Here is a 23,231-nt window from a genome sequence, read left to right as displayed (position 1 = left end):
ACGTATGTCCCTGATAGTGTTGTTCATTTTGTGTTTTAATCATATTTGTCTCAATATTCATATATTTAGATCTTTCATTAATCTGACACATCGCTTCTTGTCTGATTATAATCGTTTGGTTGTTTCCATGAGATGCCGTACCATCGCATATAATGAAAGACGAAGATAAAAAGACTAGTTCGCGTCTGACATCAGGGCAAAGGCGCGCCGTGATTGGTTGCCGACCTGCGCAGTACGGCATTTTCTGTCTAGTTATCAGAATTTCAGACGCGAACTAGTTTTTTTTATCTCTGACTTTCATTATAATAATTTTTTTGAAAATAATTTTGTCTCGAATTACCTCTTAACTGTAAAGCATGAGAAATGTTAATATTAATATTTTGTGCATTCATCTATAGATATGGCCGGTTCAATTCCTGTAAGAGACTACTCGATAGTGCCATTGGTCCAAATATCATCAACGAGACGGACAGTGAGGGCATGACAGCATTGCATATAGCATCGTTGAAAGGACATATTAAGGTGGTTCAGCTACTAATGCTACGAGGTGCATTACTACATAGGTAAGAAAGCATGGACCATGAAAGCCTGACGTCCTTGAGAGAGTTAACAAAAACACCATGAACAGTAAGAGGCTAGGGATCATATGCATGCTCTCTCTCTCTCTCTCTCTCTCTCTCTTCCGCTCACTCTATAATGTGAATATCAAGGTGCTCACCCACCAAACAAAAAATGTTATTAAAAACTTTTGAAAACGTTGTCGAAATGTTATTGTAAAATAATTTGCAAACATTTATATAACCCGACAATAAAACGTTTTCTGTGAAACATTTTGTATTTTCTGGGAAGGTACTAATGCTATAAGAAGCATTACTACCTTTACATAAGGAATGCGCACCATTACTGTTTTGGAAGGGACGTGATACAGGGTCAATTGTGCAGTAAATAAGACTGTGCAGTAAATAAGAACATCAGGGTTACTCAGCAAGTAATCCTGAGAGGAATATTGCGTTACCTTGATCATTTTGGACAATGACGGTCCGAGAAGAAGTAAGAGGTCGTCGACACCATACGTTCGGAAAATAATGAAATAAATGTATTAGATACCACTGCTTCAAGAGTCACTTCCAGATGTATCCTGCCCCTTACATTTATAATATAAGGAGGTACATATTGTCATTGATTTAATCTACACCAAATGTCATATATTTAATTGTCTAATTAACATTATTATACAGGGACCACCGAGGTCGATCCCCACTACACTTAGCAGCAATGGAAGGTTATACGAACACAATGAAGATTTTACTGGCAACTCATGGACATCTACTCAACTGTCAAGATGACGATGGGGTAAGAGTGGTCAAACATAAATACGTGAAGAATTTCAATTTACTGTAAACTGTCCCTATTTAACCCGTGAGGTGCCTAACGCGATTCGCCAAGCACGCGTAGCGATATGAGGAAATCGGTTACCGCGCAATTGCCGACGATTTATAGTTGTATGATGTTTGTCGGTATGCGGTAATCATATCAAACTTATGTGATACGATCTGATTGTGAAGTTAAGATACCGACAAAAAACGGGGAGCAAAGCACAATAAGATTGGAATTTAAAATGGGCATTACAAATCATTACCTCGTACCGAACTATGCTTATACACCAACTGCATGTGACCGGGCAATAAGTTGATGGAAAAAATCAATAACCTAGGGAATGATAATATAATGAATATTGCAAATTATCAAGAGATGAATGATTCCACCAAAAGACCTCCTGAGACTAGTGTGATCGATCCAAATCAGTCTAAAGTCGGACATAAAGTATTCCAATTTCAGTTTCTAAAGGACTGTAAACAGCATTTGCAAAGTTACATTTTGCAGAAAAACCCGTTAAATTTGGATCACCAGTTTGAAAGATGTGAGCAAGAGAGAAAGAGAGAAAGAGTTAAAGAGTTTCAAAATCAATATTTCCGACTTCCGAATTATTTGCTTGATCACATCACATTTACTGAATGAAGTTAGTAATTGAAGGATCGATAAATTGGGCCAATTCTATTGCCACTTATTCGATGGCTGGATGGGACGTCATCATCCATTTTCATCCCATTCCTGCAAAACGTTTTGTAAATAACATTGACCTACAAATTTCGTGTCCTATTTACCAAAACAAAACCTAGCCGAATCAATTGATGAAGTGGTTTGTATTTTGCTTGTACAAAGGCGAAGTATCGGTCACAGCTCTTTCTCAAATTTATTCGTGAATTAAACCACAGGACCTGTACGCCATTTACATCAAGCAAAATTTGATTAAGTCTCGGAAATTTATGCAATAGTGCATTAGCTAAAATCCCGCTGGCACAATCAAAAGTGTCCTATCGAGGCAAGTGAAACATGTAATGCACTATAATGTTAAGGTTAGCAGCTAATTAAAACTGTTGTGATTTGGTAGTTCACAGCATCTTGCGAATGAAAGTGAGCTTTGGCAAAATTTGCATTGCTCATTTCATAGCGAGTGTGTAGATTGTAGAAGAATTTAAATATTACTGATATATATACTTGTGTAGGTCCTGTGGTTCTTGAGTTATGTTGTAAAGAGGGCTAAAACAACAACAACACTTTGGTAAAACGTACATAACTCATTCACAACAATAAATGAAACAAAATTTTAAAGTATGTAATTTGTAGAATGAACTTTTGCAAAACATCAAAGTGTTATTTTTCGTTCATAACCTCATTAATAAACGCAGCAATTGCGATCCAATCACAGATAATAACTTTTAAATACGCGGACGCAAATGCAGGTCATTGAAAAAGTATAATGACCGCGTGACGTAGCTAAAAGTACGCCCTACAATGAGCGCGTTACGTGACGTGTTACGCGTTCGAACAATTTACGCGGACGCTAGCCGCCGTATTTGGACATCGCATGATTACGTGCTAGTGAGATTGGTCGCTAGCGGTATTTCCTTAATGGGCTATTCGATTTTTTACAGGGAAAACGACAGATAAAGTTAAAATTGTGTTCTGATTTCAAATTAAAAGGGGGGATATTCATCGGTTCCAAAGCACAATGTTTAGATATTTCACAATACCCTCAAAACAACTGATGCGCAGTCATTAACCTCTAAATAATATATTGATTTAGATTATGAAAATCGATTTTTGGCTGCTTCGACCAACAATACCTCGTCTACCCTTAAGCACAAACTTCCACTGAATCCCCCCTTCACCCCACCCCTCATCTTTTGAAGGTCTCGCCAAGCTATTGACAAAATGGCTTCGTCCAACATTCAATTAGGGGAACGGGTCAAAGATGTAACAAAAGACAGTCAAAGTGTGCCAACATTTTTTGTCAGGATTGTAGGTTTCAAAAAGCTACACTTCATTTACACTGGTGTCAAACCGGGGGGGGGGGGTGTATCAAGTGCAAGTGGACTGCCCTCCCCCAATCTTTTTGTTCTCATCCCCGTACTTTTCATGATAGATTGCATGCCGCCACTGCTCATTATTATTACTGGTTATTTTCATTGTGTTCATTTGATTATACAATGATGTAAACGTTTAAGTAGGTCCCCTATTGTTATGTGACGTCATTTTTTGGCCATTAGAAAATATATTAATGTCATGAAGTTTGTTATCTTCGAGTCTGAAATATGTCGTGTCAAACTGAGACGAAAATTGAATGAAATCTGTACCAGTGAAGAGGTGCCAGAGTGTTATTGAAATTTATCTGTTCATCATTTCAAGCCCTTACCACACACGGTTGTTTGATGTATATCGAATTGGCTTCATTATTAACTAAATGCAAACTATAGATGGCGCTATTTATCCTAAATAATATTTCTTTATTTGCAAGGGGTAGGTGATTAATACTGCCATTAAAACAGCTGGAATAGGTGAAACAAGCAACAAGGAAATTTTATAAACATATAAAAAGAATTAATTGCATTGCTTGAAAGAGTAATTTCCAGTTATTAAATAGCGCCAACATTTTGTCATTAAATGATACATTTTATATCCGAAAAAACTAATAAATGATCCCATCAAACAACAAAATTCACATACATTAGAAAGCGGACAAAAATGTGCGAACTGATTCTTCCTGATCAAAGTCAAATGGAGTATGGAAGAAAATACAATTCTTACATTTGCAAAAAGTAGCTTAACTCCTCAACAAAAGCAGAATGTGCCAAATTGACCATTATTCTGTGCTCAAACAACACTATAGTTACTAAACCTCAACAGTGAGAGAAAATCCACTGGCACATCCTCCTGAAGCTGCTCACCAGCCAGGTCACACGTTGCTGTGGGATGGCATTTCGCAGGTCACCCAATGCTGGTCCTACGAGTGCTCAATGGGTTGGAGGTCTGAGCTAATGGCAGGCCATTCCATTCTCTCTACTCACTTATTCTGTAGGTAGTCGTTTATTACGCTGGCTGTGTGGGGGAGCTTTGTCATCTTGGAGTGTTGCATTAGGTCCCAGATTGTGAAGATATGGGACTGCAGCTTGCTGCTTAGAATAATGATCAATTTTACACATTCTGTTTGAGACCCAATTACGTTCACAAGACGTGTGCTCAACCGTGAAAAAGGTGATTGTTCCAAAAGTTGTGTCATTGTAAAGGGGAATAGATTAGCTGTGCATTGATATGCAACATGATATGCTTGAGAAAACTTTAGAAAATTTTGTTGGGGAGTTTACATGAATCTGCAGTACTTCTTTTCTCTTTCAGAATACAGCATTGCATCTTGCAGCACAAGAGGGCCGAACCAATGCGGTATCATTTCTTCTAAACTCAGATTCAGAATTGAAAGTAAATAATGATGGCTATATGGCCATGGATTTTGCAATAGCTACATCCAATAAAGAAGTTGCTCTTGCTGTCGTCTCAAATGAGAGGTAAGTGAAATGAAACCATTATTTTAATATGTGATATGATCAAGAAGAATGAGTTGGATGTAGCTAATGTTTTTGAGATATTGGCAAAAACAGTGTTCAAATTCTTTTGTTTTATATTGTTTCAGCTATTGATAAATTGCTCATAACTTGGTAACCAAATGTCCGATTACACTCCTCCGGTCACCTGTTATTTATTGATTAAATAAACCTCTTTTTTATAAGTACTTTCAAGGATTTGATAGTCCACTTAGTCCCACCGTCAAATATCATGAAATTAAGAATTTGATTTTTTCAATGGGAATGCCATCGTTAAAGGCCGTTAAAGACCTATAACTTAAAAACATGTCTCACATCTTGATGAACCCACCTGAGAGGTTAAATTTGAATTCCATAATGCATTCAGGGCTCAGCGGACAATATTGCAGGGTTTACTCTATCATTAAAAAACAAAATTAAAAAAAACCCTGAAATAAAACAAAGAGCCAAATGATAGAATGAGTACAACAATGGCTCTATGCCTCTATCTTTGCCACTGAATATTAGATATGTCTAAGCATTTGAGTAAAAAGTGAGTTATCGGGTACCATTCATTGACACCATAAGTTGCCAATAACATTGTTATTATTTTGTTTTTCTTCAGATGGCACGAAGTTCTGTCACAAAAGGATGTAGAAGGCCAACCACATATCCTGGGTCTCGTTGAATTATTACCAGATGTTGCCTTGGTAAGAGGCCCAATAATAAGTCAATTGTAAACGTTTAATGTTGTTTTGAATAATGCTACATGTAGGGATACGAATGTTTGAACGCTTGACAAAACAAAAGGTCTGTTTGAAAACTAAAACTTTGGTCAAACTATAGATTATTTTACTCATCTTAAAAATAGTTTAGAAAGAAGCTGACCTGCATGATCTTCTAACGTGGAATATTTACAGGTTAATAAGAGCGTATTTACATTGCACAAAATAAGACATTGATGCGAGAAATGAATCCCATGATGTTTGCTATTTTTAAAACCAAATTGTCACAAAACATGTTGGATTTTAGCAAATATAAATGCATTAACCCACCCGTTAGAAAAATGAACGCCTCCGACAGCACTGCGCGTAGTACGTGGATTTCTCGCCCGTGGAATTACACACAATCAATACCCACCTGACACCTTTCTAACGTTTGCTCTGATTGGTTCTCGCTGTCAATGAGTGTATGAATGACTGACAGAATTCAATTCTTTCATACATGCTGTGTTGTTCCATCTGTTTTAGGCTGTTCTAGATAGATGCGAAGAGATGATACAAGATCCCAACAACAAAAACGTCTATGGCGTAAGTTGAAAATAAAATCATGTTGCTAGCATTATCATTTTGTGACTGATCAGATTTTGTCATAGTCTGCTTTAAAATACTTCCGGTGGTAGGTACCATTTTATCACGTTTTGTTGACACCATCTTAATATGCTAAACGAAGCATGTATGCACAAAAGAGTTAAACCGGGTCTAAAGTTAGACTTGATCTAGGTGGAATTTAGTTCCATCAAGAATGGTCCTTTACTCTGATTTCCTTCCTAGAGTAGCTAGCAAATTCTAAAGATTTAAATGCAAAGTTCGAAAATGATACAAATTAACTAAAGAAAATGTAAAGGAAAATGTCCTTTCTCCTGGTACTACATTCCACTTAGACCCGGTCTAACTTTAGACCTGGTCTAACTCTTTTGTGCATACGGACCTTAAGGCTTTAAACTGGGGTAATGAGAAAACTATATGATGAGGAAACATGAGGGGTAAGGCTGTCGATCTGATCACACCTCCGTAAAATCCGTATAAATAAAACAATTAACATTACCATTCACAGTGATTTGCTCATCCGGACGATCGTAAAAATTATCCAAATTCAGATTTTGGTGCCCTTGTCATTGTCGAAGATGTGCTTACATAGCCTGCTAGTGGTTCAGCCGAAAGCCGTATATTTAAGACAAAATAAGATATTTTACATGAATCTGTAATTTATATACTGACAATATGTGAATTAGCTACAGCCGAAAGACGTGAAATGGGACTTTAAAGGAGTATTTCGGGCTCCTACCATCCTCCTTTTATGACATTTTTCAGTAGATATTCACGAAAAAAGCTTAAGGGGGTACTACACCCCTCGATAAATTTGTATATATATTTGCATTTTTCTCAAAAACTATTAACACAGTGGTAACAAAAATTATGTATATTATAGGGCCAAGAAGTCCAATTACTTCACTGGAATTTCAGTGACCCAAGACAAGCGGTCCGTTCTTTATGATAAGAAAAGAGGTACCGCTAGAATGTACCTCATTTCCTATCATATATACTGAACCGCTTGTCTTGAGTCACTGAAATTTCAGTGTAGTAATTGGATTCCATGCCCCAATAATATACATAAATTTTGTTACCAGTGTGTTATTATTTGTTGAGAAAAATGCAAAAATAGTGACAAATTAACCACAGGGGTGTAGTACCCCCTTAATCCCAAAATTTCAGTTGATTCCGATTTTGCGTTTGCGAGTTATGCATGATTATGTGTACTGCTCCATAGACAATGTATTGTAATTTCGTTCTGGTATACCAGAACGAAATTCAAATTTCACGATATCTTTGCTAAATGATTTATAATCTGCAAGAAATTTTTTGTACATAAACATTATGTTGTCAGAGGTTTCCAGTGATATAAAAATTTTGTTTTTTGAGAAAAGTGGGGGATGATGCTGTGAATCACGAAATGCCCTTTTAAGTGGTATGTACACGGTATACCCAGACTGTGTGTGAATTGTGATTTTTACATTTGTTTACCACAGTCAGAATTTACATTAGAATTGTGTGCTTATATAATGGTTCTTATTTTGTGCTCCTAAAAATATAACTGTTAAAGAGAAAATGACAGGTTACAAAGATGGTGCATTTTTTTATAGTCAAATTTTGCATTTTGTTTTCATTTGAATCAGATGATAATTAAATTTCTATATTGCTGATAACTAAATAAAAAATGTAAAACAAAGTAAACAATAGATATAAATAATAACAATTAATTAATGGGGAAAAAAGTAATGTAAATAGTTCTGAATTGAATAGCTGCTCTTCAATTCTGAACTATTTACATATTTACCTATTGCCCAAGACTTAAAGTTGAAAATCAAATGGTGTTTTGGTGTGAATGTTTCTAATCACTGTTTTAATCTTTAATGTGTTTTATTTTTATTTTTTCGTAGTACAAATATGACTTCCGATACTTGCAATGTCCTAAAGAGGATCAGCATAAATTTAATCCAGGCTGTCCCTACGTCCCATTACTTCCACTAAACGTGAGTATGCGTTTTGTATCTGCAAAACTGTGTGTACAGTCGTAAGAAATCGTTTGTGTGTTGCAATATTGCCTGTTGTTTCTATTTTAAAATCGCAAGTGTTTCTATATTTCGCACTTGTCGGAATCGAGTTGGAAGCAAACATTATAACTAATATCAACTTAAAGCAAACAGTATGCCTTTGCCTTTCAAGTGTCCTAATATAAACTGTTTATTCTAAGGATTATAACGTTATCATTTGCACATTTCCGTGGGTTTTTTTCAGCACATGGTACAATTCAATCGGATCGACCTTCTTTCTCATCCTGTGTGTGTCAATTATCTTTCAATGAAATGGTATGTACTTTATGATTAAAATGTATATTGTTCAATACCACTATAATAATACGATAATAATGATAATAATAAATAATAATAATAATAATGATGATAAAATATTAATAACAATCATAATAATAATAATAATAATAATAATAATAATAATAATAATAATAATAATAATAACACTAATGATAATAATAATTCTCTATAACACAGGGGGTAATTTCAAATACATGGAACTCTCACAGTGAAAAGTCATTATTATCAATTAAAAGTTGAATCCCCAATGACCAAATTGTCAACATTATGATAACCTGAGAGTTTCTTTTTTGTTTTAAAGCACTGGTTTGTCAAGACCACAACTTCACAGTGCACCCTCCTCTTTTTTTGGGTAGGACTAGATAATAGGACACAGTCTGGGTGGGAAATCGATGTGCAGCGGATGAGTTTGGTAAAAATTGTCATCAAAACTGTAAAATAATGCTAGAACGTGTCATTTCTGCATGTTACTCTATGATGTGAACAATTTTGGCTATACAGAATGATATTTTCAGTGATTTTTAAGCACCTGAAAGTGAAAGTAGTGCCTACCCTTTTCCAGCTCTAATTACTGCTATTAATTTTAATTGTTTGATGTATATAGAATTGGCTTCATTATTAACTAAATGCAAACTATAGAAGGCGCTATTTATTCTAAATCATATTTCTTTATTTGCAAGGGGTAGGTGATTAATACCGCCATTAAAACTGCTGGACTAGGTGAAACAAGCAACAAGGAAATTTTATAAACATATTTTATCAAACAATAAAAGGAATTATTTGTATTAAAAGCTTGAAACAGTAATTTCCAGTAACTAAATAGCGCCACCAATTTTGTCATTAATAGTTTTTCTCATATTCCAGGGATGCATATGGTCGCATATTCCACCTTTTCAACCTGATGCTCTATGTAACATTCCTATGTTTCATGACGTCATTTGTGTGTTGGTCTGCATCTCTCAAAGGCTTCCTGGCGATACAGCTGAAAGATAATGAAACGTGTGGTATATACAATGAACTTGATTTTCAAGACGCAAAAATGGTACGTAAATATGTCGATGACCGACTTCTCAGCATATTTTGGAGGATTTTGTATTCTTGCTGGGACATTAATATACAAATATTACGTAGACCTAATGTGTGTATTGTGATGTGCCCTGAGTAATTTCATTTAAGACTTTGATTTTGTTATCTTAATCAAACAGTGTATTTGTGTTGTGCATTCGTGTGAGTTCGGGTAAAAGATGATTTTGGCCTTGAGTTAGTACGACTCGTAACACTATCCTTATCCAATCATTAAGGTAGTAGAGATCCAATGCATCCATTAATATCTATTGTTATCATGTGCATTACACTTCACGAATCACTCTCCGGTATAACCGACTCATCTTATGAAGAAATCGTTTCATTACGTTGTACATCATGTATTTTGATATTTGCCTCCACAAGGAATTGAGCCATGAACCTCTAACACCAGAGTTAAATAGCTAGACTACGCTCAACTATGAGACTATGCTCTCAACTTAATATTATGTAACAATTGTACTTAAATTTTGTCAGATTTAAAATTGACATATTTCTCTCTATATCCTTCAGGGTGTATTTCAAATAATTTGTCTGTGGGTAATAACGATATTCGCGGCAGGCAGTGTCATCAAGGAAATCTTACAAATAATACATCAAGTAAGTCTTCACTTTGTATGTTTTGCGACTTCAGTATCAGTTTTACCATAACCATTTAAATGCATACTTTTAAGACATTGGTTACATAAAATACAGGTCACGCCAAAAATATCTTTTAAATACCGTAAAACCTCCAGACGCCATTTTGGAATTTGAGCAAATAAATTACAGATCCATGCATATTCAAACAAGTATTATTGTATGACCAATCTATTGTCTTGGCATAATTACGCATGTATCGTATTAATTTAGCTTTCATCAAAAACAATATATATACTTTTTACGGTAGCTCATTTGAAAAATAGGCTAGATGTAGGCCTGCTGTCTCTGCAACAACAACAAAATGTCTTTTCGTCTGCAGGTAAAAAAATCAAAAGTTGTACAATTACTTCAAAACATTTTACAATCACACATTATCAGTGCATCAAATTTGAAATCATCCTTATAATATCAAGGTCATAGTTATCCTCACACGTTTAAAAAGACTTTTCATTAGAACATAAAATTTGGAATATTATACACAAATAATGAAATTTGAGAATTTAAGTCTTATTTTACCTATTTTCGATAAGTAAAATAAAATTTGGTATATTACCGTGTAATTACCGATGTAAAATGCTGGTAATTTATACATTTAGAAGACTGCAAATTACCTTTCGGACAAGCAAACAAAAGAGCACTAGCACCGTGCTTCCATTGATTAGCATGTTAAAACTAGCGTCATGCTTTCTTTACTTACAGCACAAATGTGCAACTTTCGTTTCTTCCTTAGGTTTTAGAATTCTTTAATTCTCAACCAATTTCAACAAATAAGATCTTAAGTAAGATCTAAAGAGTACAGGTATTATTAGCTACTTACTTTAATTTTGACATATTTGTCTTTGTTTAGCATTATACAGAGTTGAAAATAACTGGTATCCTAATTCTTCGGTTTAATGTATTGCCTGTGCATATTATGCATGTAGAGGTGGGGGTTAGAGTGTTGTCATGCCTAACTTTATTGAATCTCTGAAATTAGTAGTAACAATTTGTTCATTTTAATCAAAGTTAATTTCTAATCTTGATTGTTGTGCTTGTTACTACAGAGAAAGAAGTACTTCACTGACCCAGGCAATATACCCGAATGGACCCTGTATGTACTACTCCTAATCTACGTGATACCATTCCATTTCGACTCATACAACTGGTATCAGCTTCCATGTGTCTCTGTTGCAGTCTTTCTAGCCTGGTTTAACTTTCTACTTTATTTAACAAGGTATTTATGCTCATTAAGGGTAGTCTTAACTCTGGAATTATGAAAACTCATAACTTCTAAATTGTTGGTCTAAAATATAAAAAAGCATATATATTTAGAATGGAAATGAATTGATGAATCCATCTGTGAGGTCAAATTTAGGAAAAAATGCTCAGTTTTGGAGAAAATTCCAAAAAACGGTTTCGGCCCACATTTTTTCGGTCACCGTAACAAAATATTTCTTGAGTGAAAAAAAAAAAAAAATTTAAAAATTACATATAAATTTCTAAAACCCTTTTTTTATTTTGTGAAGTTTGATCAACTTTGACCATTTTAACCAAAGTGCACAATTTTGCAGCTAAAAAAAATCATAAAAAAGCATGATATTGGCCCAAATTTCCCAAATTATTTTGACGAACAATTTAGAAGTTATGAGGTCCAAAGTTTCCATAATTCCAGGGTTAATTCCAAGGTAATTCCACCTTTTGTTGCGACCAATCACATTTACACATATTCCAAGATATACGAGAGTTGTTTGTTTGTTTGTTATTGTTTTCTTTAACATCTAGAGATAACTTGAATACCGTAATGTCATCCGAAATAAATATACTATTGCTGACGTAGATTATATTGTGTGACCATGGGGAAACACCACATTACATTCACGCACACACTTAGTAATACAATAATTAAAATATTTAGTGCGTAATTCATCTACACAATAAAATTGACCTTTGGAGAGCACCACATATATTTAAGCCATAATGTACGATTAACGTCAGCTTCTAATTTTGTTATTCTTTACCAAAAATGCTGAAATAATATTAGTAATAACTGCCGAAAATGTTTAAGCCTTTCTGTCCATTTTAAGCTTAAATAACAAGGAAAGAAAAAAAAAAAAAAACCATTAGCTTTATTGGTCGTTTAACAAGAAGTTCTATGGTGGATATAAAGTCATAACTATGTCTTTATATCAAAATTGCTTTGTTTACCTACAAACATAAGACAATTGACTGATTCCATGTAAGTTGGGACATGTGTAAGCATTATGTCAAAACATCAGGTTTGAAAAAAAAATCAACTAATTTCATAGAGATCGTACATTACGGCTTTAATACATATTATACCAAGTGGTGCCTCCTTTTGTCCCCCTAAAAGCGCATGATAATGATTTTTAATTTACATATAACAAAACTGAATTTTCGACAATGACCTGACAGTCTCATATATCATGGTCAACACACTTCTTCGTGGTAATTGGTATCCCATCATCCTCTATGCTCGTATTGGCGTGCTCTTGAGAGGGCTATTATCTAGACATGACTTGGTAGCCCCCCTTGTCATTATTCACGACAACTGGACCTCTTTTACGATGACATTATACGAAACTGTCATGATCTGTTAATGAACATAATACTTTTATTTTTTTTTTCCAGATTTGATATTTTTGGTATATATGTGGTGATGTTCTTAGAGATTTTCCGAACTCTGATTCAAGTCCTTGTCGTGTTCTCCATCCTCTTCATTGCCTTCGGATTGTCATTCTACATTCTCCTATGGCAAGAGGTAATGGTGCTTTCCTAATTAAAGAGGTATCAGCTCTACACCCTCATCCACATATTTTTCCTGATCAAAACGAGTTGGGATAAGAACAACGCTCATAATTATTTTTCATTATTATTATCCCAGTAAAATTAAACGCCCGAAAACAAGCAAAAACGTGGCGTCTAACACCGAATGTATGTACTTATACCTATGGTGCATTGTTATACACGTTTTTACTTTTCAGATCAAGCAATAGAACTCAAAAGGTCAAGAGGTAATGATGTGATCTTAATTATAGGGTGCGAGATACAAAGCCTCATCTCCTCGCTTTTCATGATCAAATCTGAGATTTGGGTATTGGAATAAAGCTCATTATCATACACATTTGCTTCTCATATCAAAACCCGCTGGAGCATTAGAACTCAAAACTTGGAAACAGATCTAAACCTGTACACGGGCCTGTACAACCTTATTAACTTCTGTGTTATGTTTAAACTACAGGAAAACAAAGCTTTCAGCACCCCGTTGCTTTCCATTCTGCGTGTGACCACAGCGTTACTACTAGGTGAATTAGACTACGTGAATTCCTTCGTAGAACCAAATAAAGATGGCTGCAAAGTCACTATGCCTTACGCACAAATCACGCAGTTACTACTATGCGCATGCGTCATTCTGCTACCAATTCTACTTATGAACTTACTGGTATGTATTCCTAAAAGATTTCTTTATATTTTATGTACAGTGATAAAGTCACTAATACAGGATACTCTCCAAGACCCTTCGTTGGTTAGCAGCGCGTAAAAGTAAGGTTGATTCCTTAGTTGCAGATCGAAGAAAAGGAATCGCAAAAAATGGCGAAACATTAATTTTTCAAGAGAGTATCCTATAAACAATAAGTATTTTGACTTTAAGCAACTATCATTAAACAAACGAGGGGACTCCGCTTAAACTTATCACAAGCATGGGACCGAGGCATAATTTTAAGCCGTCTATCGGGTGACTAGTCCAGCGGGTCAATTATGTGAAGAATTAGGTGTGGAGGTTGACTTTCTGAATGCGGCAGTATTCAAAAGTTAGGCCTTAGTAATAGGACATTTTCTTTCTTGAAGGCACCATGTCAACAATGCAATAAAAATGTTACTTTTAAAATTATGGCTCGGTCCCATGTTTGTGATAAGTTTAAGCGGAGTTCCCTCGTTTGTTTAGTGATGGTTGCTCAATACACTCCCAGATGGCTTCTGTTATGCGTCCATTTCCTCCCTATGTCACTGTTCCTCCTGATCCTGAATATCAATTTTCTCGTTTTCAATTGAATGTCCTGAATCCTTTAAATATAGGGACACGGTGACCTTTTGCTCTTCGTCTATGTTAGGTCATCCATGTTAAACAAATGCGGATTTTAAACCCTGTTTGGTTTCAGCATGTCTGTTGACTGATGAAGTCCGGTGGTTTCAATTCCATACGCAGAGTTACAAATATTCACTCACATGAAATTTGCATTCATATACCATTTTTTGTAAATTCCAGATCGGTTTAGCAGTTGGTGATATTGCTGGTGTACAACGTAATGCTCGACTAAAACGTCTCGGTATGCAGGTTGAGTTACACACCGACCTGGAACATAAGCTACCAAATAGAGTATTGAAATATGGTGAAAAGGTCGACTATACTGTATGGGCTAGTAAGGAGGATAGTCTCATATTGAAAGTAAGTTAAATTGACATTATTCTTTGGGATTTAAGTTCTCCCGATTCCAGAAAAATACAATAGTAGTTTTGGGGATTTAAAATATTATCCTGTTTTGCCAACAAAACATAATCAATCCTACTTTTTTAGCTCCAACTAACTGGGAATAAAAGTCAAAAGTTTAATATTTGACCAATTTATGAAAATAGAAAGGGCAAAATACACTTGTTTTAGGATGTATTCAAGTTAGCTCAATCGTTAAGGCGTTCGACTGTGGTGCGAGAGGTTGCGGGTTCGAACCCTGGCGGTGCCTAGTATGTTCTCGTGGAAAATTGAGTTAGCTTGAAATTCTCCTGGGCAAGGAACTTACTGCTAATTGTCTCGTTGTAACCCGTACGAAACTCAGGGAGCTGATCCTGGTTGCGATGGTTATTTGTGGAATGTCTAGGGTGTGCGCTTTTGTAGCAGCATAGTCCCTGATTTGTTGTTAAATGGTTTATGGAATGATGTGGGGCTGTACTGGTCACAAAAGAGGGCGTTTCTCACTTGCGCAATTTTTTTTTAGACAGGCTGTAGATATTTACCAGGAAATATCGTGTTCTTGTCACCATATTATTATTCTTGTTAGGTGTTGAGAAGTTAAAATCTAATTAATTACATATTTTTCCTCTTCAGTTCTGGCGTAAAATTCGTGAGACAGCCGGTATGGAGGACGATCATGTAGCTGAGCGGTCAACAACAGCCATTCAATCTGAGCCAAGTATTAGCACTCTACATATTGATATGGTCAAACAAAAAGAAAAGTAAGCATTAGTCTTTGTTGTTAAAGTTTAGACACAAATCCTGATTCCATGCTCTTTATTATAACCAAAAAAAGTGGTATATGTTTCATTTGGAAAAACATGATTGTTTTAGAATCTGGAGTAAACCGCTTAAATAGACAAACATGCAACATGGATTTGATTTTCTCAACTTGCTCAGTATGCGGAGTCCTTTTTATATGTGGATATTAATTACAAGGTTTTCCAACGTGTAATGCCTGCGATTGAAGGTCTTGTTGATTATTCAATTTTTAAGAATTTTTGTCAATACCAAATGAAAAACTTTCATTTTTAGTGTTTCGCCAGAAGACTTCTGGATTTTTCGAAGATGATGTTATTTATCCACCTGCTTTGAAGGGCGTGGGAGATGGGTTAAAGAAGCAATAGAGGTTATCCGTGTTCTATAAGCTGTATATCCTATCAACGACTGCTATACCTTGTTTAGGACTTTCAAAACAAGTACCTGCATGTGCAACCATGACTGTTTCAAAATAGCCCGCCAAGAGTCATGCAGGTAACTCCGAGGTCATGCATTGAATTGTTTTGAATAAGGAATACTACGGGAATCAGTGCCTTTTGTTAGAAGTCACACATGAGTAAAGTGGATAACCTCGATAAGGATCCGTAAGAAGAAAACACAATGACAATAGAGAAGAGGACACTCTTTTTAAGTCGATTGAGCCCATATTTTAAAATCACAGTGAGACCAATAAATATTGGGCCTAAAGCATCCAGTTTTATCATTATTATGTTTTGGATCCAATATTTTACACACTTGGATTCAACAAAACATAATAATGTTGAGTATTGGAGAGTACCAAATCTGGTACAACCAAAACATCCGGTTCATGTTTCCCGCTCCAAAGGAGATAAATCAATAGTTTAAACGCTGTGAACATGTTGAAAAAGTCAGAAGTCTTCTGGCCCCAGCAAACACACCGCGTTTTACAGAAAAGGTTTAAATGTCGGGATTATATAAAAATGTTTTAATAACGCAAGTTTTCCTTTGGTCTCTATAAACAGTAATGCATATACTAACTGGTTGAGAAGTGCTTGTCCTGTAGAGTCATGTACAATTTTAAATTTGTGGAAATTAAAACAGAACACGATGAAGTATTTATTAATTGCCATTATAGCCAAGCTGTTACTCACAGTAGTTTTGAGTGTCACTTATTAACAAGAGTTTTCACATGTTACATATCCATAGATTAAAAGAGCTAACCCATCAAATGGAGAAACAACATGATCTACTTCGCCTAATAGTTCAAAAGATGGAAATCCGATCTGAAGCCGACGACCAAGACGAAGGAGAAGGGCCAAAAGACAAAAGCAGGTACGTTGTCTTTAAATAGTGATTTGCATTAAAAGAGACGTGGTCAATTAGCCTTTTTGAAGTATGGCGGGCACAAAAGGAGAAGTCGTACTTTGCTTTGGATAATCTTTGTACTTTGGGTAATATTTGTACCAAAGATTACCCAAACCAAAGTGTGCCCTCTCCTCTTGTGCCCGCCCTATTTCAAAAAGACTTATTCATCTCGTTGCCGGTTGTGAGCCCATTCCGTCCAGTTGGAACCGGTTTCTATTGTTCTAAACAATGGGGCGCGGTTCAACTGCCGAATTTTGAAGCAGCCCCATTAATAAGGGAGATTCATCTTAGTAGTTCCGTTCGATAGGCGAACCAAGGCTCTGCATTTGACGACCTCATCATACTCTATAGTGATTATGGCAGAGCTTCTTTTTCCTAAGACTCGCCTTGACATTTGTTTTCCCAACAGATTCTCCTTGATTTTTCCCCTGATCTCATTGTTTTTAAATTTCTAACATGCACCAGCTTTTGCCAATTTGGAACTCTGATACGAGCCTTAAATATTGTATTGTTCATCACATAGATGAATAAAATTAATGCTTATTCATTGATTTATTGTGGTTTAATTGCAGATATCACATGTCCGAATTAGAACGAAGGACAATGGCTCGACAACACTTTAACAAAGTCTTTAGCTTTAGAAGATCGTCATCAACAGTTGAAAGTTATCCAAACCCAGCAACACCAAAGATTAAAGAATAAGAAACATTATTGAACGTGACACGTCCTTCATACATAATAAGCTGCTTCAAATTTTTTAACTTTATACCATTATCAGTAGTAGTAGATCTTAGATTCCACTTATGGCAGGAGCACCGAAGCAAGCTGCGTCAAAAGATGAATATAAAAACAGTCCCACAAAGTGTAAGCGAACACCGAAAAGTTTTTGCAGAAATGTTCTTGTGAAAGAGGAAGATGACTGCATGCAAGTGAATATGTCATGACTACATCCGAGTCGTCATATATAATTATATCAACTAGTGGGATACCCGCGCTAGCTGAGTAAACGGGAGCGATCACTAAAACGGGATCACGGCATATCAGTGACAGACTATAGCGATTGATACCACGCCGAATTGCTATATCGGTATATTACTCACCCCACACAAATTCCTCCACATACCTACCCACCCACACCAAGATATAATTGATTTAGACGAAGGAGCAGATACCCACTCAAGTCGAAAATAGGCATACTTCTGTAAGCATAAAGGTTTAAATGTTTATATATACTTTTAAAGTATTAGTCATGTTAGTCGTTCTTTTCTTATGCCACTTCCTTCATGTCCTTCCCACTGTATGACGTCCCCTGCGTATCTGGTACCGCGTAATGTTGTTTTATACTTTTTAGTTGCAACGTGAGTCTCTCTACGTCTACAAACCACTTTTTCACCGTTTTTGAAGCCATGTCTTTGCCGATGTCAACCAAATAAAGTCTCTACTACACCCCGTTGTTTATGCTTTTTTTCTCGTGTATGTTTCGTTATGTTTAGATCAAAATAGACAAACGCCTTTTGATGAACACAAGATAAATAAATAAGTCAATCAATCAATAAGTATGATAAGTAACATTTCTCTAATACATGTAATACTAGTTTTCATGAATCTTAGATGGCTAGTAGGATAAGGAATAACAGATCTTTCTTTCTCTTTACTCGACGCTTCCTCTATTAAAATACCCGTTTTGGTAGATCAACCTAAATGGTACTACATCCCCCTGGTACATTTTAATACTAATTTTGCATTTTTCTCAAAAAATAACTACACACTGGTAACAAAAGTTATGTATACAGTAAGCCAAACAATTAAGGTACCATTTGTGTTCACCCCTGTATGTCCTAAATAAAAACAAGTATGTCAAAATTAAACAAGCAGCCAAAACATGTACTCGTTAGCTCTGATTTAAGACCTTATTTTTTGAAATTGGTTGAGAATTAAAGAAACGGTGATCTAAAACCTAAATGAAGAAACGAAATCAAAAGTTGCATTTTTGTGTTCTAATCAATGAAAGCACGACGCTAGTTTTAACGTGCTAATCAATGGAAGTACGGCGATAGTTCTCTTGTTCGCAAATGCTTTGTGTACAAATCAATAGGGCTTGCAATGGAGCAATCTGCAACTTTTAAATTGGCATCTTCCTTGGGTATTTGGATCGTCGTGGTTTTATTTCTAGAACAATTTCAACAAGTGAGGTCTTAAATTCGAGCTAAAAGATGCAGCTATTGGCTGTTGGTTCCAATTATGACATATCTGTCTTTGTTTAGGATATACAGGGGGTTAACATAAATGGTACCTTAATGTTTTGGCTTATTGTATTATAGGGGCAAGGAATCCAATTACTTCACTTAAATTTCAGTAATTCAAGACAAGTGGTTCAATATATATGTTAAGAAACGAGGTACATTCTAGCGGTACCTCTTTTCTTATCATAAATAACGTACCGCTTGTCTTGAGTCACTGAAATTCCAGTGTAGTAACTGGATTTCTTGCCCCTATGATATACATAACTTTTGTTACCAGTGTTTTATTATTTTTTGAGAAAAATGCAAAGTAGTCACAAATTATCAATGGTGTAGTACCACCTTAAGATATAATACTTATATTGTTTCCTGATCTTGTATATTTTCATTTCTAGTATTGATCACATTTTGCCAATCAGCATGATCAGTGGAATACCAATACGGGCCTTAAACATGTTTTTATCAATGTTCAATGTGTCATCACATTTTGGATGAATAGCAAATGAAATTAATGCTTATTCATTGATTTATTGTAATTTTACAGGTATCAGATGTCAGAATTAGTACGAAGAACAATGGCTCGACAAACCTTTAACAAAGTCTTTAGAAGAACGTCATCATCAGTTGAAAGTTTTCCAAAGCCAACAACACCAAAGATTGACGAATGAGACTTATGAACATGTCAACTCAAAATGTCTCGTGAACCGGGACTATTTATTGTCCCAAAAGTCAAACCTCGCGATGAAGACATGTCGGGAGACAGGAGTAGTGTAAAGCCTACCTTGTGGAGGTTGTGATACAGTGTATGTTATCAGTCAAGTTAGCTCAATCGTTAAGGCGTTCGACTATGGTGCGAGAGGTTGCGGGTTCGAACCCTGGCGGTGCCTAATATGCTCTCGTGGAAAAATTGAGTTAGCTTGAAATGCCCTGGACAAGGAACTTACTGCTAATTGTCTCGTTGTAACCCGTACGAAACTCGGGGAGCTGATCCTGGTTGCGATGGTTATTTGTGGAATGTCTAGGGTGTAGCAGCAAAGTCCCTGATTTGTTGTTAAATGGTTTTATGGAATGATGTGGGGCCGTAGTGTAAAAACGTCTAGGTGTTGTGCCTGTGCGTAGGGCACTATAAATCACTGCGCATTTTTTATGTTGGAGAAACAAAGCTATAACTCTAGGTGAAAGAACACACTGCCGAAATAACCTCAAATGAATCCACATTAGCAGAACACATCAAGGACACCGGACACAAACCGGACATTGAAAATGTTAATTATCTGCTGATAATATAAACTTTTACCAAGAGAAGTGAGTGGAGCCAAATATATCAAACAAGAGACTAACCCACCCCTATATAGCTATATAGGGACGGAGTTGATAAATTCCCAGCACAAATGATTCTCTATATGGCTACTTAAAACACTGTCCAATTTTTGTACACACATTTTTCAAAGGTCATTAAATAAATGTACAAAATGTACTGGGGTTAAAGAACTGTGCACCTAATAGATGAGCATGCTGTGGATCCTAGTGGATCCTAGTGTAACAGGCCAGAAAACTAGCTGGTAGTATTTTGTTGATATCTGCAGACACACTATTGGGAAGGCCTTAGAGTGTTTCTTAGTATATAACTCTACTGCATATGATGGAAACCTATTTTTTGATGCGATATCCAATCACAAAATGGCTTTAAGTCAGGAGCTTTAAATATGGAGTATAGCTCCTGACGAATATTGGCCCCTTGAACTCTTGAGCTCGCACACCTCCATCCTGTTGTACAGGTGCATGTTTCTTTGTGCAGTTTTCGTCTTTAAAGGTTTCTGGGCTTGCAACTCCAACTCCTTCACCCCACAAATATCTGCGCTACGCCACTACTTCCTTCAAAAATTGTGTCAAGTGTGGCCTGATAAAAATAAGACCAAACCATTGTATAACATATATCAAATGTATCGGTAGTAATTTTAATATAAACCAAAGATTTTGTATGCGTGTGCAGTGCACTCCGCTTGACCGTCTTTCATAGTTTTATATTAATTGAACCAACGGCTTAATCGTAACAAGGATAAGGATATTTAGTCAAACAAAGCAGGTTACTGTCAGAGATTTATGAGAGGAATCCATCATTGATATGTGGCGTGATCAAGCAAAGTTAGTGAAGTCGTACATATTCAATTTTCAGTTTCTTATAAGATTATAAACAGTATTTGCAAGGCTACATTGTGCAGATAACCTCATTGAATTTTGACAACCAGTTCAAAAGATGTGAGCAGTTCAAGAGTTTCCAAAACAATAGGAAACAAAAGGAAATAGTTCATTTGTATGACTATATCTCAAAATCAATATTGCCAACTTCCGACTGATTTTGCTTGATCACATGTCATTTGAGTTTGGACTCGACTCCATTTTTGTCGTCCTCGACAATAGGACTCGACTGGACTCAGACTTGGACCCAAAAAAACGAAAACAAGACTCGGACTCGAAACCTAATCCGGTGCAAGTCAAACAAAATTAAATTCATGTAAGATGTGAAATAATTAATTATCTGAAGATTTCAATATGTATAATGGGATTGAATATATATGTCCTTAACTTATTTTGAACATGGACTCCGACGGAGCTGAGTGCATTAATTTGTTGGACTCGGACCGGCATTGACTTCGCACCATTTACCTGGACTCGAGTCCCGACTCGGACATAAAAATGACTAGGACATGACTCGAACACAAAAGGAAACAAAAAAAACCGAATAATTGTCACTACTCTTAGGATGGCAAATGATGATGTAATGGAACTATGCATGAGAGCGATTCATATACAAATATACAGGCGGTATCAAAATGTTTGGTACCCATACATTTTGATGTTTATGAAAAGTCCGTCTCTTTCAAATGGAACTTTGGATAATTTTGAAATGTCCAGAATGTATAGTTTTAACTGTTTATGGCAATTAATCTACAAATTATTTGAATCCGGTGTTGAATTTTGATAACTCATCAATTATCAATAAAAACTAATGGGTACCAATCATTTTGATGCAGCTTGTATATGCCTCCTGGGAGCCAAATGCGAGCAGAGCCAGTACATTGATTGGTCACCCAAGGTTAAGTAAGAAATTAGGTGTTTTTGATTGGTTATGTTTTGTTTTGTCCGCCATATAATGTCCACTTTCTGTGGATGAAATACTAATAATATGCCTATAAAAAAGGTCCAAATATCCTCCCGTGAAAATGTTACGCACAATACCCAAAAGGTCCCCATATGAGGGAATTGCAAACAAATTACTGATCAGTAGGACAGGTTGTTCATAAAACTAACCTGTCGTAGCCTGTATATTATTTAATGTGTAACTTATCGGTGCTCGGGTCCAAGTGTCTAGTTTTCAATCAGCAGTGTACCGGGCACAAGAGTAAAATAGCAAACAAAACTTGACCGGCGTTCGACCGCTGGTTCCGGGCTGTTCTGTCCGGTTGGAGCCGGGTGTCTATTGTTCTAAACAATGGAACACGCTTCAACCACCAGTCATCCGGCGGTCGACTTTTGATTTCATTTCTTAAAGCCATAATGTGTGATTTGCTTCACAGCGATGCCCTCAATTGTACTCGGATTTCTACTTTTTGCATAATTATAATACCCAGTGGTGTACTAAAATACCATGTAAAAGACTAAGCCTGAAGTGCTTCAATAACAGTAAAATTTAACTTTTTATATTAAAACCGGGTCGACCCGGTTTTATTCAGAGTTCATCGATCGACTGCTTGCTAACATCTCCGTGGATGTCAGCTTATGTGTGCACACGTCGAGCGCGATGCTCCGTGCAGTATTACATGTTATGATCGGCGAGCGTAGTACACGCATTGTAGGCGTTGGACTGAAATCGCAATTTTCTTCGTTATACCTCATTTGTTTGGCTCGAAATTAAAAGGGGATAATGTGCAAATCACACATTATTGCGTTAACTGGACGTATATGCGCGAAGCGGATAAATATTTAGTGCTGAAACAGGCCAAAAAGATATTTCGGTGGTACTTCGGCAGTCGGTGTCCCACTACTTATCATTATGCCAACAT

General features: G+C 36.0%; 1 protein-coding gene across 1 annotated transcript in view; it reads left to right on the top strand.

The window, feature by feature from the left end:
• LOC140140113 (transient receptor potential cation channel subfamily A member 1-like) overlaps nucleotides 1-20,588 on the top strand; it is a 61,183-nt gene extending 40,595 nt beyond the window's left edge. The window contains exons 11-26 of the mRNA XM_072161942.1: nucleotides 399-563; nucleotides 1,239-1,353; nucleotides 4,738-4,904; nucleotides 5,545-5,629; nucleotides 6,170-6,229; nucleotides 8,140-8,232; nucleotides 8,498-8,568; nucleotides 9,457-9,634; nucleotides 10,189-10,275; nucleotides 11,361-11,530; nucleotides 12,946-13,075; nucleotides 13,556-13,756; nucleotides 14,582-14,761; nucleotides 15,416-15,543; nucleotides 16,769-16,894; nucleotides 19,712-20,588. Of these exons, the coding sequence (XP_072018043.1) occupies nucleotides 399-563; nucleotides 1,239-1,353; nucleotides 4,738-4,904; nucleotides 5,545-5,629; nucleotides 6,170-6,229; nucleotides 8,140-8,232; nucleotides 8,498-8,568; nucleotides 9,457-9,634; nucleotides 10,189-10,275; nucleotides 11,361-11,530; nucleotides 12,946-13,075; nucleotides 13,556-13,756; nucleotides 14,582-14,761; nucleotides 15,416-15,543; nucleotides 16,769-16,894; nucleotides 19,712-19,835 (2,080 nt within the window). The 3' untranslated portion in view covers nucleotides 19,836-20,588. The remainder of the gene's footprint in view (nucleotides 1-398; nucleotides 564-1,238; nucleotides 1,354-4,737; nucleotides 4,905-5,544; nucleotides 5,630-6,169; nucleotides 6,230-8,139; nucleotides 8,233-8,497; nucleotides 8,569-9,456; nucleotides 9,635-10,188; nucleotides 10,276-11,360; nucleotides 11,531-12,945; nucleotides 13,076-13,555; nucleotides 13,757-14,581; nucleotides 14,762-15,415; nucleotides 15,544-16,768; nucleotides 16,895-19,711) is intronic.
• The last annotated feature ends 2,643 nt before the right edge of the window (nucleotides 20,589-23,231 follow it).

This window comes from Amphiura filiformis, chromosome 18, assembly GCF_039555335.1.
Source record: "Amphiura filiformis chromosome 18, Afil_fr2py, whole genome shotgun sequence".
NCBI lineage: Eukaryota > Metazoa > Echinodermata > Ophiuroidea > Amphilepidida > Amphiuridae > Amphiura > Amphiura filiformis.
The sequence above is the reverse complement of the archived record's forward strand: the minus strand, read 5'-3'. Positions and strand labels throughout refer to the sequence as shown.